We start from the raw sequence: 15,881 nt of genomic DNA on the forward strand, positions 1-15,881 counted from the left end.
ATTCATGATCTGAATTTTGGTGTATTAATTAAACTGCAGTACACATTAAAAGCCATGAGATATTTGTTTTGTAATAAATAAGGCAGTGGAATTACTCATTGAAAGACCCTAGCCCTTCAGGCTTACACCCCCAAGCCTCAGGAAGAGAGAAACTTCAAGCACCAGGAAATGAGAAACTTAAAATCTAGTTCCCAGGGCAACCTGACTCAGCCACTACTCAATCACCCCTGTAACAATATAACAATGTAAAAAGATTTCTGTTAAGAGATGTGCTCAACTGTGACTGGGATAGTTGCAGGTGTTCCAGGAAGGACCACCATGACCTGTGTGTAAGCTCCACTCCCGCCCTGATACCCCCCTTGAGGTTTACATAACTGTACCCCCTCTGTGATCAGGCCATGAAATTGTATGGGAATTGTAATCTTGTGGGTTTTGTAGGTTTTTCCTTTAAAAGCCCTTATGGGGCTGCAGTAAGATGCAGCTCTTGCTCTTACGAGCAGAGTTTGCCCTTCTGTACAGAAGCCAATAAATTCCTCGTGTTGTTGCATCAACTGGACTGGAGTCTGGGTTCTAGGGGCTCCCACTTGAGACCCTAAACTTTGGGGTCCAACACTCATTAGTAGTCTTTTTAAGATCAGCTATTAGGTCTGTCCTTTCTCCCCTCTTCTGAATTCCAGTGAAGATTGTTTTTGTTCCAGGGATGTATTTCCTAGGACTCTCTGAATATGCCACCAGGCATCTGTTGTGGAATATTATTTTAAAGTGTGTTGCATTTTTTTCCTACTGGTTTTGTTAACAATTCAAGGATGTTTGATTAAATAAAATTAACCTTTGAGCAGGAGGCTGAGTCAGCAAGTAGCTGACAGGAAGTGGTAAGGAGGAACCATGTGTAGCAAGGGTTTTTTTTTTAAGTGGGGGCTGAGAGAAGGATGCTGGATTTTTTGGAAGATGCCAGCAAATGGAGAAGGTTAGCTACTTGCTATTCTATTCAGCCTCTCTGAGCGAGTAGAATTCCACCTCAAACCTTGAATTGTGAATTCTTTAGATTTAAATAAAGTTTCCCTTAGTAGCTATGAAAGAGTTGGTGCCTGAGGGAACAAAATCCCCTCAGGCTGCAGCCCTTGACCCAAACCGCTGCTGATAATAGAGGAGTTGCATTCGCTGATTAGGGCAGCTGTGGCTTAAGGGGCAGCCACTGTAGATAATAAAAAACAGTTAACAGCAGGCATCCTCTCCCCTCTCCCCAGACGATGCCTTTGCTCTTGTTGGTGTCTGGGTAAGAGAATCTAGTGGCCTGACCTGTCTTCCTCCCAAACAGACCATGGAGATTTGGTCCAGTCTTATGCTTGCCTTCCTGTTCCACAGTGTGGCACTGGGCACATTTCTGAACAAAAACCTTCTTGCCTTTCTCAACATCACCTATTTTTAATTTGTTCCCAGGTGGTCAACACCACAACTGCTGTGACCCAATGATGAATGTCCTGCTCTCGCCTTCCTAATCTTAGGTGTAGAATCATATCTGAAAATGGGGATACTTGAACTTCTCCCTTCCCTACTGTATCCCTTGGGCTTCTCTCTTGTCTCACTGCTCCAGCTGAGACTTTAAGCCTATACTGAACAAGAATGGACACCCTGTCTTAGTTCTGATTTTAGTGATGAAATGCTTAGAGTATTTCTCTATTTAGCATAATGTTGGCTATAGGTTTGTCATGTACAGCCTTTATAATATTCTGATATGCTCCCTTCATTACTAGTTTCTTTAAGACTTTTATCATGTATGGATGTTGGATTTTGTCAAAAGCCTCCTTTTGTTTATTGAGAGGGTCATATGATTTCTGCCCTTGAGTCCATGCTGTGGGATGGTCTGTATGTCAAGTGTGTTGCTGATTGGTCAATAAATAAATCACTGATTGGCCAGTGGCCAGGCAGGAAGTATAGGCGGGACAAGGAGGAGAATAAAGCTGGGAAGTGGAAGGCTGAGGCAGAGAGACACTGCCAGCCACCATGATGACAAACAGCATGTGAAGATGCCGGTAAGCCACGTGGCATACAGTTTATAACCAATATAAATCTCTGTGTTTACTTGGTTGGGTCTGAGCGGCTGTGGGACTGGCAGGTGAGAGAGATTTGTCCTGACTGTGGGCCAGGTAGGAAAACTCTAGCTACAAGTCCATTTCTGTGAAGTGTTATATTTATTTATTTGTGGCTTTTAACCATGTATATTCCTGGAATTAAACCAATCTGACCATGGTAAATGTTCTTTTTTACATTATCCTGAATTTGGTTTACAAGTGTTTTATTGAGAAAATTTGCATCTATTTTCACTAAGGAGCTTGGCATGTACTTCAGTGAGCTGTTAAACATTTGGTTGTATGGCTACCACCACAATCACGATACGCCATCTCATGACCTTTTTCAGTCATACATATCAGCTACCAACGTAATTTCTGTCCCTACAGCTTGTCTTTTCCAGAATTTTGTGTGAATGGTGCTAAAAATGTTGCCTTTCGTAATCTAGCTCCTTTTGTCAGCAAAGTGTTCTTAAGAGTTGTTCATTTCATTGCATAGTAAATAGTTCATTTCTTTCTAATTGTTGAATTATGTCTTAAATTCCAAGAAATAAACCTAATGCCATAGAAATGGAACATTTTGATAAACAGCAGCAGGAAGGACCGTTCCCTCCTTGAGTTAGGATCCTCAATTGCAATTAAAGAGTACATGTTGTGGAATATTGTTTAACTAGGCTAAGATGTCTTATATTTGTTTATGCTGCATTTGTTTAATGATGTAAGGATGTATGTTTAATTATGTAAAAATGTGTTGCTTTTGTTTCACCTTGCCTGCCTAAGGAACATGACTGGTCAAATAAAAAGTTGAATGGTCAATAGCTAGACAGAAGAATGAGAGACGAGGCTGGCAAGCAGAGAGAATAAATAGGAGGAGGAATCTAGGCTTGAAGAGAAAAAGAGAGAAGAGAGGAGAGAATGAGGGAGATGCCAGGGGCCAGAAGCCAGGCAGCCACCAGCCAGCCAAACATGAGGAGTAGTGAAAGGAAATAAAGGAAAAAGCCCCAAGGCAAAAGGTAGAGAGAAACAGGTTAATTTAAGTTAAAGGAGCTAGCCAGAAACAAGCCTAAGCTAGGCCAAGCATTCATAACAAATAATAAGTCTTTGTATCATGATTTGGGAGCTGGTTGATGGCCCAAAAGAGAAAGTAGAAGTATATTTCTTTTCTCAGCAGTGAGATCATAAGACTCAGTCTACTGTCAACTAAAAATCCCACATAATTTTCACATAGATTGCTGCTTGGTAGTTGCCAGAGCCCAGGTGATGTTTGGAATTCAAGCACTATGGTGATATTTTATTTGTACTGCAATGTGATTTTATTTGTATGTTAATAAATAAAGTTGCCTAGGGGTCAGAGCTAATAGCAAGCCATAGCACAGCCAGGCATTGGTGGCACACGCCTTTAATCCCAGCTCTTGGGAGGCAGAGCTAGGCAGATCTCTGTGTGTTCAAGGATACAGCCAGCATGGAAACACGCACCTTTAATCTCAACACCAACCATAGAAGACCTGGAGGTCTATACAGACAGGCAGTGATGAGGCAGTCATGTGGTTGGTTTTACAACCAATGAGAAGGCAGAACAGAAAGTCTATATAAAGACAAACAGACAGGAAGTAGGTCTCTTTCGGAGAGGTCTCTTGGCTGAAGAGGATAGCTGCAGCAGGCGGGTAAGGCTCTTAGCTCTGACCTCTTGGGCTTTCATCCCTGCATTGGCTCTGTGTTTCTTATTTAATAAGACGGTTGGTTACATCTACAAAGCACAGTATGAAGTCCATTATTTTAGGGTATTTGCTTCAGCATATTAATGATTATGGCCCTTATCTAATTCTAGAACATTCTAATTACCTCCCAAAAGAACTCTATGTCTATTCAGCAGTTTGCCTCTCCTTTTCTCCATCTTTTGGCAGTTACTAATTTTCTTTATCTCTGATTTTGGTAATTCTGGATTTTGCATTTCAATATAAACATTCAGTATGTGGCCTTTTTGTCTACTTTCTTTTGCTTAGCACCTATTTTCAAGGTTCACACATGTGACAGCATTTCTCCATTTGTTATGGCTAAATAATGTTCTAGTATAAGCATATTCCATTTTGTTTCTTGAGTACTTTAGGTCTTTTCCATATTTTACACAGTGTGAACAGTGTGGTCATGAGCATCTAATGTAAGTTTTTATAAGATATATGTTTTCAACTATATCAGGCACACACACACACACACACACACACACACACACACACACACAGACGGGAGTAGAATTGTTGAGTCATAAAACAACTCTGTTTAATTTTCTGAGGGACTGCTAAAAATTTCCCACAGATATACTTACCATAAACCCTTGGTACATCTTGTTGTTTATCAAGTTCCATTCACCTGATCAGCCAGCCCAGTGAGTTCACTTGCAAGAAGGTGGGGCGGGTGGTTCCTGGCTCTTCCCAGGAAGTGGGAGGTGTGAGGTATAGCTAAATTGATCCATAACTGTGGAGTCTGAAGCAAAAGACAAAAACAGAAAGGGGGTTCAGGAAGGGGTTGGTTTAAACAGACAAAGCAATAGATAAACTGAAGATATCTGGCTAGGAGTCCCAAGCCTGAGACAAAGGGGCTCGCTCTGACTGGGATCAAGAAAGAGAGCCAAAGGCACAAGAAAGGGGAACCAGGAGACGTGATCCAGTAGACACCTTAGACACTGGAGTGGCCAGCCAAGGCTCTACCAGAGGCTATGGCTTTGTCTATGGGTCTGAGAGGACGTAGTGCAGCAACTGGTTGGCATGTTATCTCCCAGATCTTTGTTAATATGGAGGTGGAGTTTCCACCATCTGCCCAAGGCCATAGTGTTCAGTCTTCGGCTTGAGTCATTTCCCGGAAAGGCTTGCCCAAACACAAATCCTGGGCCCCACATACTGAGTTTATGATCAGTAGGTCTACATTGGTGGCCTTGCATAAGGGGGTTTCTGTCACCCTTTAAGCCTTGCCCATCTCAGTGAACTTAATTCTGAAGTTCGTCACTGCCCAAGTCTTTATCCTAACGACCAGCAGATGCTCCTTCTTCTTACAGGGAGAAGACCAGGGTACGGAGAAGAAGATAAGATCTCAGTGACGTGTTCTGAGTGAAGCAGGAGGAAGATGAATGAAGTAAAAACCTGAATTGATGTTCACTGCCTAGCAAGCCTGAGGACTTCCTGGAAGCCTTTCTTACAACCATGGTTTTTCCTAAGAACTGACGAGCTGCCGTGCAGCTCGAGAGGGGGAGAGAAGAATAGGTGTCATAGCTCACACGCACGAAAAGGTGCAGTGCAGTGAGGCTGGCCAAGTCCACAGTGGAAAGATAAACAGCAATTGCTGCATTGTTGGGAGAAGTGAAGCAACCTCAGTGCCTTTCAGTCAGCTTTGCAGTCGTGTTAGCACACGAGCTGGAAGACAGGTATGGGGACCTGGCAGTGGTTCAGTGACGTGGACGCACAGGACGTTAGAATTTGCCTCCCTTGAACATCTAGACACAAACCACACTTGGGGTGACAGGGTGACAGTATGGACCCTGGCTCACTTTCTGACCGTCTGGAACAAAGCCACCCTGTTCGTCTAGACTGCCTGCCTTCCTGACTGTTGACAGAGACAAATTCAATTCTTACTTTTAAATCTCTTAATTATAGCAACTTAGCCTGTCCTTAACAAGCATGGGTATGTTAAGAATATAACCGTAAATATTTGAAGCTAGAAGACACGTAATCATGAAAATAAAGGCAGTGCATAGTGAGCAATGAGCAGGGGACAGAAAATCACCCTAGACAGGATGTTAGCAAATGCTTCTAGTTCAGTCAGATTGCCAAAAAAAAAAAAAAAAAATCTTTCTTCATGTGCGTGTGTGAGTGTGTGTGTCTGTATGTGTATGTGTTTCTGTGTGTGTGTGTCTTTGTGTGTCTGTGTATGTGTCTGTGTGTGTATATATGTGTCTCTGTGTGTATATGTATGTGTGCCTGTGTGCATGTCTCTGTGTATGTGTGTCTTTGTGTGTCTTTTTGTGTGTCTCTGTATGTGTGTGCCTCTGTGTGTGTATGTGTCCATGTCTGTGTCTCTGTGTATATGTATGCATATGTGTCTGTGTGTGTCTCTGTGTCTGTGTGTGTGTTGTGGTGGTATTGTGTTCCCCAGAATATTGTGTGTCCTAATAAACTTATCTGGGGTCAGAGAACAGAAAAGCCACAATATTAAACATAGAGGTTAGGCAGTGGTAGCACATGCCTTTAATCCTAGCATTCCTGAGACAGAAATCCCTCTGGATCTCTGTGAGTTCAAGGCCACATTGGAAACAGCCAGGCATGGTGACTCATGCCTTTAATCCCAGGGAGTGGTGGTAGAAAGCGGAAAGGTTTATAAGGCATGAGGACCAGAAACTAGAAGCATTTGGCCTGGTTAAGCATTTTGGCTGGTTAAGCATTCAGGTTTCTGAGAGCCATTGGGATGAGGACACAGAAGCTTCCAGTCTGAGGAAACAGGACCAGCTGAGGAATTGACAAGGTGAGATAGCTGTGGCTTGTTCTGGTACTCTGACCTTCCAGCCTTTACCCCAATAACTGACCTCGGGTTTGATCTTATTAATAAGAACTGTTAAGATTCATGCTACAGTGTGTCTCTCTCTGTGTCTCTGTATGTGTGTCTGTGTGTGTCTCTGTGTGTGTATGTGTCTCTGTGTGTGTCTGTATCTGTGTGCATGTCTGTGTACATCTGTGTGTGTGTGCCCATGTGTGTGTATGTGTCCATGTCTGTGTCTCTGTGTATATGTATGCATATGTGTCTGTGTGTGTCTCTGTGTCTGTGTGTGTCTCTCTCTGTGTCTCTATGTGTGTGTCTGTGTGTGTCTCTGTGTATGTATGTGTCTCTGTGTGTGTCTGTATCTGTATGCATGTCTGTGTACGTCTCTGTGTGTGTGCCCGTGTGTCTCTGTGTGTGTGTGTGTGTGTGTGTGTGTGTGTGTGTAGGCTTATTTTAAGAAACTGGCTCACACAGTGTGGGGGCTGGCAAGTCTGAAGTTGGGCAAGAAGGCTGGAAACTCAGGCAGGAGTTAATGCTGCAGGCCTGTGGCAAAATTTCACCAACTTCACTTTTGGCTCGGAATTTAATGAGGTTTCCTGCATTATCAAGGATAAATTTAAAGTTTTAATAAGTTAGACACAACCACAAAATAACTACAGTAACATCTGGGTTAGTGTTTGATTAAAAAGCCCAGTACCACAGCCTAGCTTAGTTGCTTTGTAGACCTGACAGTCACAGCTTCTCATAGGAAGTGGCATTTAATTCAGCTTGAAGAATGGAGAAGGCTGCAGTAGGCACGAGGCTTGCTTCCGTCAGGCTGACTTTCACACACTTATTATTAGGCCGTGTGTTCTTGAAGCTCTGACTTTCCTCACAGATACAAACCACTAATCTAAGCCATGGTTCCACGTGGAGGAAAAGAGGTCAGTGGAGTAAAGGCTGACACTGAGGAGCTGTTTGTTCAGACTGTGAAATACTGAATGGTGCCCCAACCAGTCCCACACGGACACGAGCGTGGTTTTCACAGTCGCTTCTGTCACGTTCTGGAGAGAACAGAATACTGACCCAGTAGAAGATTCTCTCCCTCTGTCCCTCCCCCCACCTCCCTACCCCCCACTTGTGCATGTGCACACACACACACACTATTCCAGTTCTGTCTAGAGCTTTGTACATAGATAACATTCAGTAACTTGAATGGCACAATCTCTGGATGCAGATGAGTCACGAGGCTTACACAATTCACAGCTGTTGGTGAAGTTAATGTACGAGAAGCAGTAACAGCCTCTGTGAAGCAGATCTAAGTCGAGCAAAGGTATGCTCTTATCTGACAAGAGAAGGGAGGAGTTAATCTGCTTGAAACGGGTGCTGTCTCAGTGTCTATACATCGGCAACTACATGGAAAGACCTACCAGATGGCTCTCCTGTCTGCCTCAGAGTCTCCACCATCTGCTAAATCTATCAGCACTGGAGACACTTTTCCTTCCTGTAAGCCTGCTAATTTAAAAAAATATTTTAGACTTTCTGAGGAAAAAAGTTTTGATATAAGAGAGATGACAGGAACCTGCGGATAGGATTTGGAATATAGTTGTCTCTAAAGATAGTCTCTGCTGTGTTTACTACAAGCTCAACTGTGACTAGTACCTCACTACAAATTTCAGGTCCACTGCATTGTGGGATATCTTAGTCCCATTTTTTTTCTAAGCTAAAATGTAGCATATACAATGGATCTGGTCTCTGAAGGAAAATTTGTTTGCAAGGGCTGCTGAGGCGGCTCAGATTGTGCAAACATTCTGCAGAGTCCGACGGCCTGGTGGATCCCCACATGGAAGGAGAGAACCGACGACCTCGTGTTATTTTCTGACGGCCACACACACGTGCCATGATGTGTGTGCACACACACTAAATGTAAACGCAATGCAGTTTTTTCAAAAAGTAATATTTTGTTGTAAGAGTCATTACGGTCTGCCATTTCTCTTATAACTCCCACCCTGTAATTAGACAATATGAAACAACCATTTTTCAGACATTAAAACACAGGCAATGTGGTACATTAATGTCCAACAGAAAAGTCTAAAGCAAGATAGACCCTACCTACAGTTACTCTTGTTTTCTTCCTTGAAGCAATTTTCTGGAATTGGTTGGAAAAGAAAGTCCAGAGAGAGTCTAATGGTCTCCTGGTAAAGGTGGAGATCATAGTTATAGCTAAGACGGAGTCTAGACAGAGAAAGATCCAGAAGTCTGCACAGATGTGACTGCCTGACAATCAACGTGAGGCTGAATAGTGAGCTGTGGAAGGACAACTACATGGACAGTGTGAGCCGAATAGTGCCCACAGCTCACAGGGCTGGAACTCAATCAACCAGGTCTCCATTACCCAGAAATGTGAGCCGAATAGTGCCCAAAGCTCACAGGGCTGGAACTCAATGAGGTCTCCATTACCCAGAAGTGTGAGCCAAATAGTGCCCACAGCTCACAGGGCTGGAACTCAACCAGGTCTCCATGCTCCAGAACAGAGAATCCTTGCTACATGTATGAGGAATTCAGTAGACCTCAGATAGGTCAGACCTTAGTGGCAGGGTTAAATTAGACTTACGAGTTTACTCCAGATATGCCTTAAAAAAAAAAAAAAAAAAAAAAAAAAAAAAAAAAAAAAAAAAAAAAAAAAAAAAACTAAAAGAAAGCCTAAAAAGTATTAAGATAATCTGCCAGTAAATTATTGACAGAACAAAGTGAATTTAAAAATTTTTTTAAAAACATTGGCCCGTGGTAGTGTGAAATTTAAGTCCAACATCCAAAAAAGAGTATTGACCGGCAAAAAACACACAAAGTGTGTCCCATAGTACAGAACTATAAACCTATAGAAACAGACCCAGAAATCAGACAATAGGATTAGACGAGAAGCTTAAAAGAACTTTCAGAAATAGTATAGATATGCCCAAGGATTTAAATGAATACATGAAAGTAATGCAGGATAAATTAAAATCTTGTACGGAATTCTAAAATAAAAATTTCACAGCATAAAATAAATACAAGTTTAGATGTTATAAAAAGAATCAGTGAACCCGAATAAAGAAATAAAAACTATCCAAAATAAGGCATTTTCTGAGAGACTAAGAATCCATTGAATACAGGCAGGGTACGATAGCTGTCCTCAGGGCTGGAGTAGTTACAATTCTTTCTTTCCACTTTTTAAAAAAAATGGGCTGGGAGGTGGTGGCCCACGCCTTTAATCCCAGCACTCAGGAGGCAAAGGCAAGTAGATCTCTGTGAGTTCCAAGCCATCCTGGTGTGTAAATCAAGTTCCAGAACAGCCAGAGCTGTTACACAGAAAAATTCTGTCTCAGAAAACAAAACAACAAAAAAGACTATGGCTCTAGATGGGCAGAGAAGTAGCAACTGAGGGCATCTGTCAGTCTTCTGTCATATAAAATTCATTATTACAATAATGCATTAATAAACTCTGTGTGTGTGTGTGTGTGTGTGTGTGTGTGTGTGTGCACTGAGCATGCCTGTGAAGGTTTCGTTTTTGTTTTTTTTTTTTCGAGACAGGGTTTCTCTGTGTAGCTTTGCGCCTTTCCTGGAACTCACTTGGTAGTCCAGGCTGGCCTCGAACTCACAGAGATCCACCTGGCTCTGCCTCCCGAGTGCTGGGATTAAAGGCGTGCGCCACCACCGCCCGGCGGTTTCGTTTTTTTTTTAACTGGAATAAAGTGGAAAGATCCACTCTGATGGTGGATGGAACCATTTCATGGGCTAATCTGTAGACTGAATAAAGGGAGCTTACTGAGCATCATGCATGCTTCTTTGCTGTCTGTCTGTCGGTTTGTTTATTTATTTATTTATGTTTTTTTTCAAGACAAGGTTTTCTCTGGGTAGTCCTGACTGTCCTGGAACTCTCTCTGTAGACCAGGTTGGCCTCAAACTTAGAGATCCACCTGCTTCTTCCTCCAGAGTGCCAGCATTAGAAGCATGCACCATCACCACCTGGCTGCTATCTGTTTACTGAGTTCAGATGCAAAGTGTCCAGCTCTCTCAGCCTCCTGCCTCTGTGACTTTCCAAGAATGATGATTGTAACCTGGAACTCTTAGCTGAAACAGCCTTTCTCCTTCAAGCTGCTTTTGTCAGAGTGTTCTGTGACAGTCACAGAACACAAACAGAAACTAGTCCTGAGAAGTGAGTCATGGCTGTAACAAACCTGAACGTGTGGCTTTGTTGCCTCTAGAACTGTTTTGTAGGAAGAATGTGGAAGAGAACCTTGGGCTAGGAATGCCATTGAATACAGTAAACAAAGACTAATGAGCCACCTCAGTGGGAGCTTGGAAAAGAGGATGCTGAGAAAGATGCAAGACAGTGGAGGCCTAACTCATGAGGTTTCTGAGAATGTGAAGGAAATACAGACCCCATCTTAGGGTAGGGCCACCATCTTAGACCACCTGCTGCATTCAGTTCCAGGAAGGACCTCAGGAATGTGCCATGACAACTAGACCAGATACAGGGCAGTATGCTCCCACAAACATTCTGTCTGTGGTTTATGGCCCTTGAAGATATCTAGATAATCCTGCTGAGCAGCCCAGATAATCCTGTTCAGCAAGCTGTGGTTCTCCCCCCGAAAAAAGTCCAACCCGATAGTTTTAAATGTGGTTTTGTGCCAAAAGTCTAGACCAATAGTTTCAAAATATCACCTTGCCCCATATCCCTTCTACCCAATCCCAAGCATGTAATTCCTGGCTTTCAGTTTTTCCCTATAAATACTCTCTACCCCTGGGACCGCCACCACTGCCGCATTTCCCTCCATCTGCCATGTGGTGGCTTAGGTCCGAACCCGACAATAAAAAGATCCTTATGTGCTTGCATCGGAAACTGGCTCCTTGGTGGTCTCTGGGGGTTTCATGAAACAGGTACAACAAGAACAGCAGGGATCTATCAGGGGTTGTGTTAGGGGCTCTTTGCAATATTTTGGTCAAGAATCTGGCTTTATTCTGCCTGCATCTTGGGAACCTGAGTGAGTTGAATGTAAAGATAACAGATACAGTCTATTTGACAAAGGAAAAGTGTCTGGGCAAGCTTAAGGATTGGTCAAAGACAGCACAGTGTAGATGACATTCTAAACGGTCTCATTAAACAAGAAACACAGAGAGAAATGCAGAGTTAAAAGCCCGGAGATCAGAGAGCAGTAGTCAAGAGCTGAGACCACCTTCTTACCACTCCTGCCACTGCCGTCCTTCCCCTGAGAAAGAGACCTACTTCCTGTGTGTCTGTATTTTTATTGCCTTTCTGTTCTGCCTTCTCATTGGCTCTAAACCCAACCACATGACTTTCTCGTCACTGCCTGTCTATACAGACCTCCAGATCTCTATGGTTGGTACTTGGATTAAAGGCGTGTGTCACCATGCTGGCTGTGTCCTTGAACACACAGACTCTGCCTGCCATGTGATCAGGATTAAGGGCATGTGCTACCACTGCCAGACTTCTGCTTAATGACCTCTGATCTCCAGGCAACTTTATTTATTAACATACAAATAAAATCACATTTCAGCACAAATAAAATATCACCATAGCACAGACAACAAAGCAGTCGTAACTACTAAAGAGATTAAGTCATTAAAGAAACCCGGTGTTCTTCAATGGGACAATATAAAAGCGTTCCCTCGTGGTGAGCACACAGAAGCTAACACAGCTGTGGTCCCAGAAGGCTGGCTACATCTTGAGCTGGCAACAGAGTTGGCAATGCCATTCATGTAGTACTGGTTTCGAGGGCATGGAAGGCGCAATACTGAGGGAGAGAGCAGATGAGGCCAGTGTGTGGCAGGGTAGGAGTCCCTGCGCACAGGTCCTGAGAGGCCACTGTGGAAAGCTGTGATGATAAAGCCTTAGCTGCAATGTTGAGTCCATTACATTGGAGATGCCAGGACCATGAACTACGTGCCAAGGAGAGCAAAAAGCCCAGAACTGAGGCAGCCCAGGAGGGAATCTGTGCATGCTGAAGGCAGCAGAGCTAGAGGGATGGGGCTAGCTAAGCTTTTCCGGGCCCAGTTGATTACAAGTCCCAGGTGCAGGCACAGAACGTCAGGGTTCAGTGTTTGCCCTACTGGAATTTGGCTTTGCTTTGGTGTGATTGATCATTGTCATGCCTGGTTCTTCTATTTTAGAACAGGAGTGTTTATTCTATGCTGTATACATTAAAAATTCACAGTTAACCTTATGGCTTGCTCAACTTGCTTTCTTATAGAACCCAGGACCACCAGCCCAGGGGCGCCCCACCCACAATGGGCTGGGCCCTCCCCCATCAATCATGAATTAAGAAAATGCCCTACAAGTTTTTCTGCTTACAGCCCATTCTGGAGGAATTTTCTTAACGAGGCTCCCTCCTCTCAGATGACTGTAGCTTGGGTCAGGTTGACACAAAACCAGCCAGCACAAACGATCCCCTGTCTACTTGACACACAAACACATCACTGTCAAGCCACAACCTTCCCTTTCTGTTCATCCCCAAGATCACACATTGATATAAACATCACAATATAAATCATTTTACAAACTTAAGTCCCACAACCTTACAAATTCAAACACTTTAAATGTTGTCTCTTTAAAACTACCCAGTCTCTTAAAAATCCCAAGTCTCTTCAGAACCCCCAAATCTCTCTCTTTTTTTAAAGTTTGATGTCTATTAATTGGGCCATGTGGGGATTTTGTTTGGTTGGTTGGTTGATTTTTGTTCTGTTTTGTTTTAGTTGTGGTTTTTTGTTTGTTTTGTTATTGTTGTTTTGTTTTGTGATTTTTTTTAAAGAAGAGGAAAGGACATAAAATGGAAAGGAAGGAAGGAAAGAGAATGTGTTGGGAAGGGTGCATGAGAGGGGAAGGCAGAGGGTGATAGGGTCAAGTACATCGTATACATGTATAAAATTGTCAAGAGTAAAGGGTCTTAAAAATAAATACTTTTTAAATTTTTTGAATATATTTAAAAAATCTCCACTGTAGGCTCCTGTCAAATAAAAAATAATACTTTCCTACTTCAAGAGGGAAGACCCGGAGCACAGTTACAATATGAACAAAGCAAAATCCAAACTCCCACAGTGTAAATAACTCAATGTCTAATGTCTGGGACTCACTCATCATCTTCTGGGCTCCTCCAGGGGGCATGAGTCACTTCTTCTCCAGCTCTGCCCTCTGCAGCACACACAGCTTGTCTTCTGGGCTCCTCCAGGGGGCATGAGTCACTTCTTCTCCAGCTCTGCCCTCTGCAGCACACACAGCTTGTCTTCTGGGCTCTGGCTGCTCCCCTCCACTGCTGCTGCTGTTCTTGGTCATCCCATGGTACTGGCACCTCCAAAATGCTGGGGTCCTCTGCCGCACTGGGCTGTGCTCTCACTGGCAGCCTCCCCTGTCTTCATGGTCCCTTTACTCCAGGCCTTCAACTGCCGGTGAGCTGCAGCCTCTTCACCCATGCTTCTCCCGGCCTCTCATGTTTCTGAGTCTCAGCTGCTCTCGTGATCCCTTCAGACCTTCAAGCCCAGCACCACCTGGGGGATTCTTAGACTTCCAGGTTGGCTGTCAGTGCTGGCCGCCTCTGGAACACAGCTTGCATGTGCTGACTCTGAGGAAACACTTCCCAGAAGATTTCACCTCGAAGATGCTGGTTTCTTCGTAATTACCACTCATTTCTCAGCGTCGGCTCACGAGCATAAATTGTACCCATGAAGCAAAGGTTTCACACCAGTGATGCCAATCTCTTGTTAATCATGGCTGACTCCTCAGCCCAGCTGACCAGGACCACAAACTCTTAATTCAAAATAGCAAATAAGCAATGGCCGTGAGAGTCTTTAAGTAACTCTCAAACTTCCATCTGAAACTCACAAGCCAGGCCTCCACCATCTGCACTTCTGTCAACATTCTTTTCTTCTAAGCTCCCACAGAACATCTCACCAAGCTTTGAACACTCAATGGCTTCTCTTGCCCAAAGTTCCAAAGTCCTTCTGCAATCCTCCCCAAAGCAATATGGTCAGGTCTGTCACAGCAATACACCATAACGCTGGTACCAATTTCTGTCTAGTCAGGGTTACTATTGCTGTGATGAAACACTATGACCAAAAGCAACTTGGGAGACAGGGTTTATTTGGTTCTCACTTCTACATCACTGTTCATCATCAAAGGAAGTCAGGACAGGAACTCAAACAAGGCAGGAGCCTGAAAGCAGGAGTTGGTACAGAGGCCGTGGAGGGGTGCTGCTGACATGCTTGCTCCTCATGGTTTGCTCAGCCGGCTTTTTTATAGAACTCTGGACTACTAGCCCAGGGGTAGCCCAACTCACAATGGGCTGGGCCTTCCCACATCAGTCCCTAATTAAGAAAATGCCCTACAGGCTTGCTTGCCTACAGTCCAATCTTATAAAACGATTTTCTCAACTGAGGCTCCCTCCTCTCCAAAGATTCTAGCTTGTGTCAAGTTGACATAAGACTATACAGCATGGTGAGGGAGGCCTAAATCTAGAGTTAAATTATGAAACAAAATTACAATCTTTCATTTTATCTTTTTATTCATAGCTTTTCATATCATCTGTAGTTTTATGTACATTTGCATATAGGTTATCTACTGTATAACAAATCCCCTGAAAACTTAATGGCTTAAAACAACATATATCTTTATATCTCAGGTTTTTTTTCTTTTTTGGGTTTTTGTTTTGTTTTGTTTTTGTTTTGCAGTGTGGGGGGCAACATGGTTTCAAATTCACTATGTAGCCGAGGATGGCCTTGAACTCCTGATGTTCTGGCTTGATCTTCTGAGTTCTGGGATTACAGACTTATATACCACATCTGGTTATTTCAGGGTTTCTGTGAGCCTGTTTCTGCTTGTGGATGAGGTAGCAATCAAAGTGTTATCTGGAAGGTGTTATCTGAAGCCAACTAATGAAAATTTACTTCTGTGTTCACTCAAGTGATTGCTGGAAGATCTGCTTCCCTGCAGACTACTGAAACCAAACATCCGTTCCTTTGGAGCTATCGGCTTCTTTCCACACAGCCTTTCCAAAGAGAATCCAAGAGTTCAGAGCCAGAGCCAGTAAGCAGTCGCAGGTAATCTCAAGGCAGAACTCCCAGGGATCCAAAACTAACTATGGATGTCTTCCACAGTGACACTCTGTATGTCTGTCCACCTCACCTTCCAGGGATCCGAGACTAACTATGGATGTCTTCCATAGTGGACACTCTGTACATCTGTCCACCTCACCTTCCAGGGATCCGAGACTAACTATGGATGTCTTCCACAGTGACACTCTGTACGTCTGTCCACCT

At 43.5% G+C, this 15,881-nt stretch overlaps 1 protein-coding gene across 1 annotated transcript; it reads right to left on the reverse strand.

Moving 5' to 3' along the window:
* Positions 1–570: 570 nt before the first annotated feature.
* On the reverse strand, positions 571–14,039 carry LOC131920849 (cytochrome c, somatic-like). The gene is made up of 4 exons (XM_059275311.1): positions 13,919–14,039; positions 7,064–7,189; positions 1,221–1,419; positions 571–739 (listed from the first exon to the last, which is right to left on the reverse strand). The coding sequence occupies exons 1-4, from the start codon at positions 14,037–14,039 to the stop codon at positions 571–573; spliced, it is 615 nt and encodes a 204-aa protein (XP_059131294.1).
* Positions 14,040–15,881: the final 1,842 nt, after the last annotated feature.

This window comes from Peromyscus eremicus, chromosome 10 (genome assembly GCF_949786415.1).
Source record: "Peromyscus eremicus chromosome 10, PerEre_H2_v1, whole genome shotgun sequence".
In the NCBI taxonomy this organism is placed as follows: Eukaryota; Metazoa; Chordata; class Mammalia; order Rodentia; family Cricetidae; genus Peromyscus; species Peromyscus eremicus.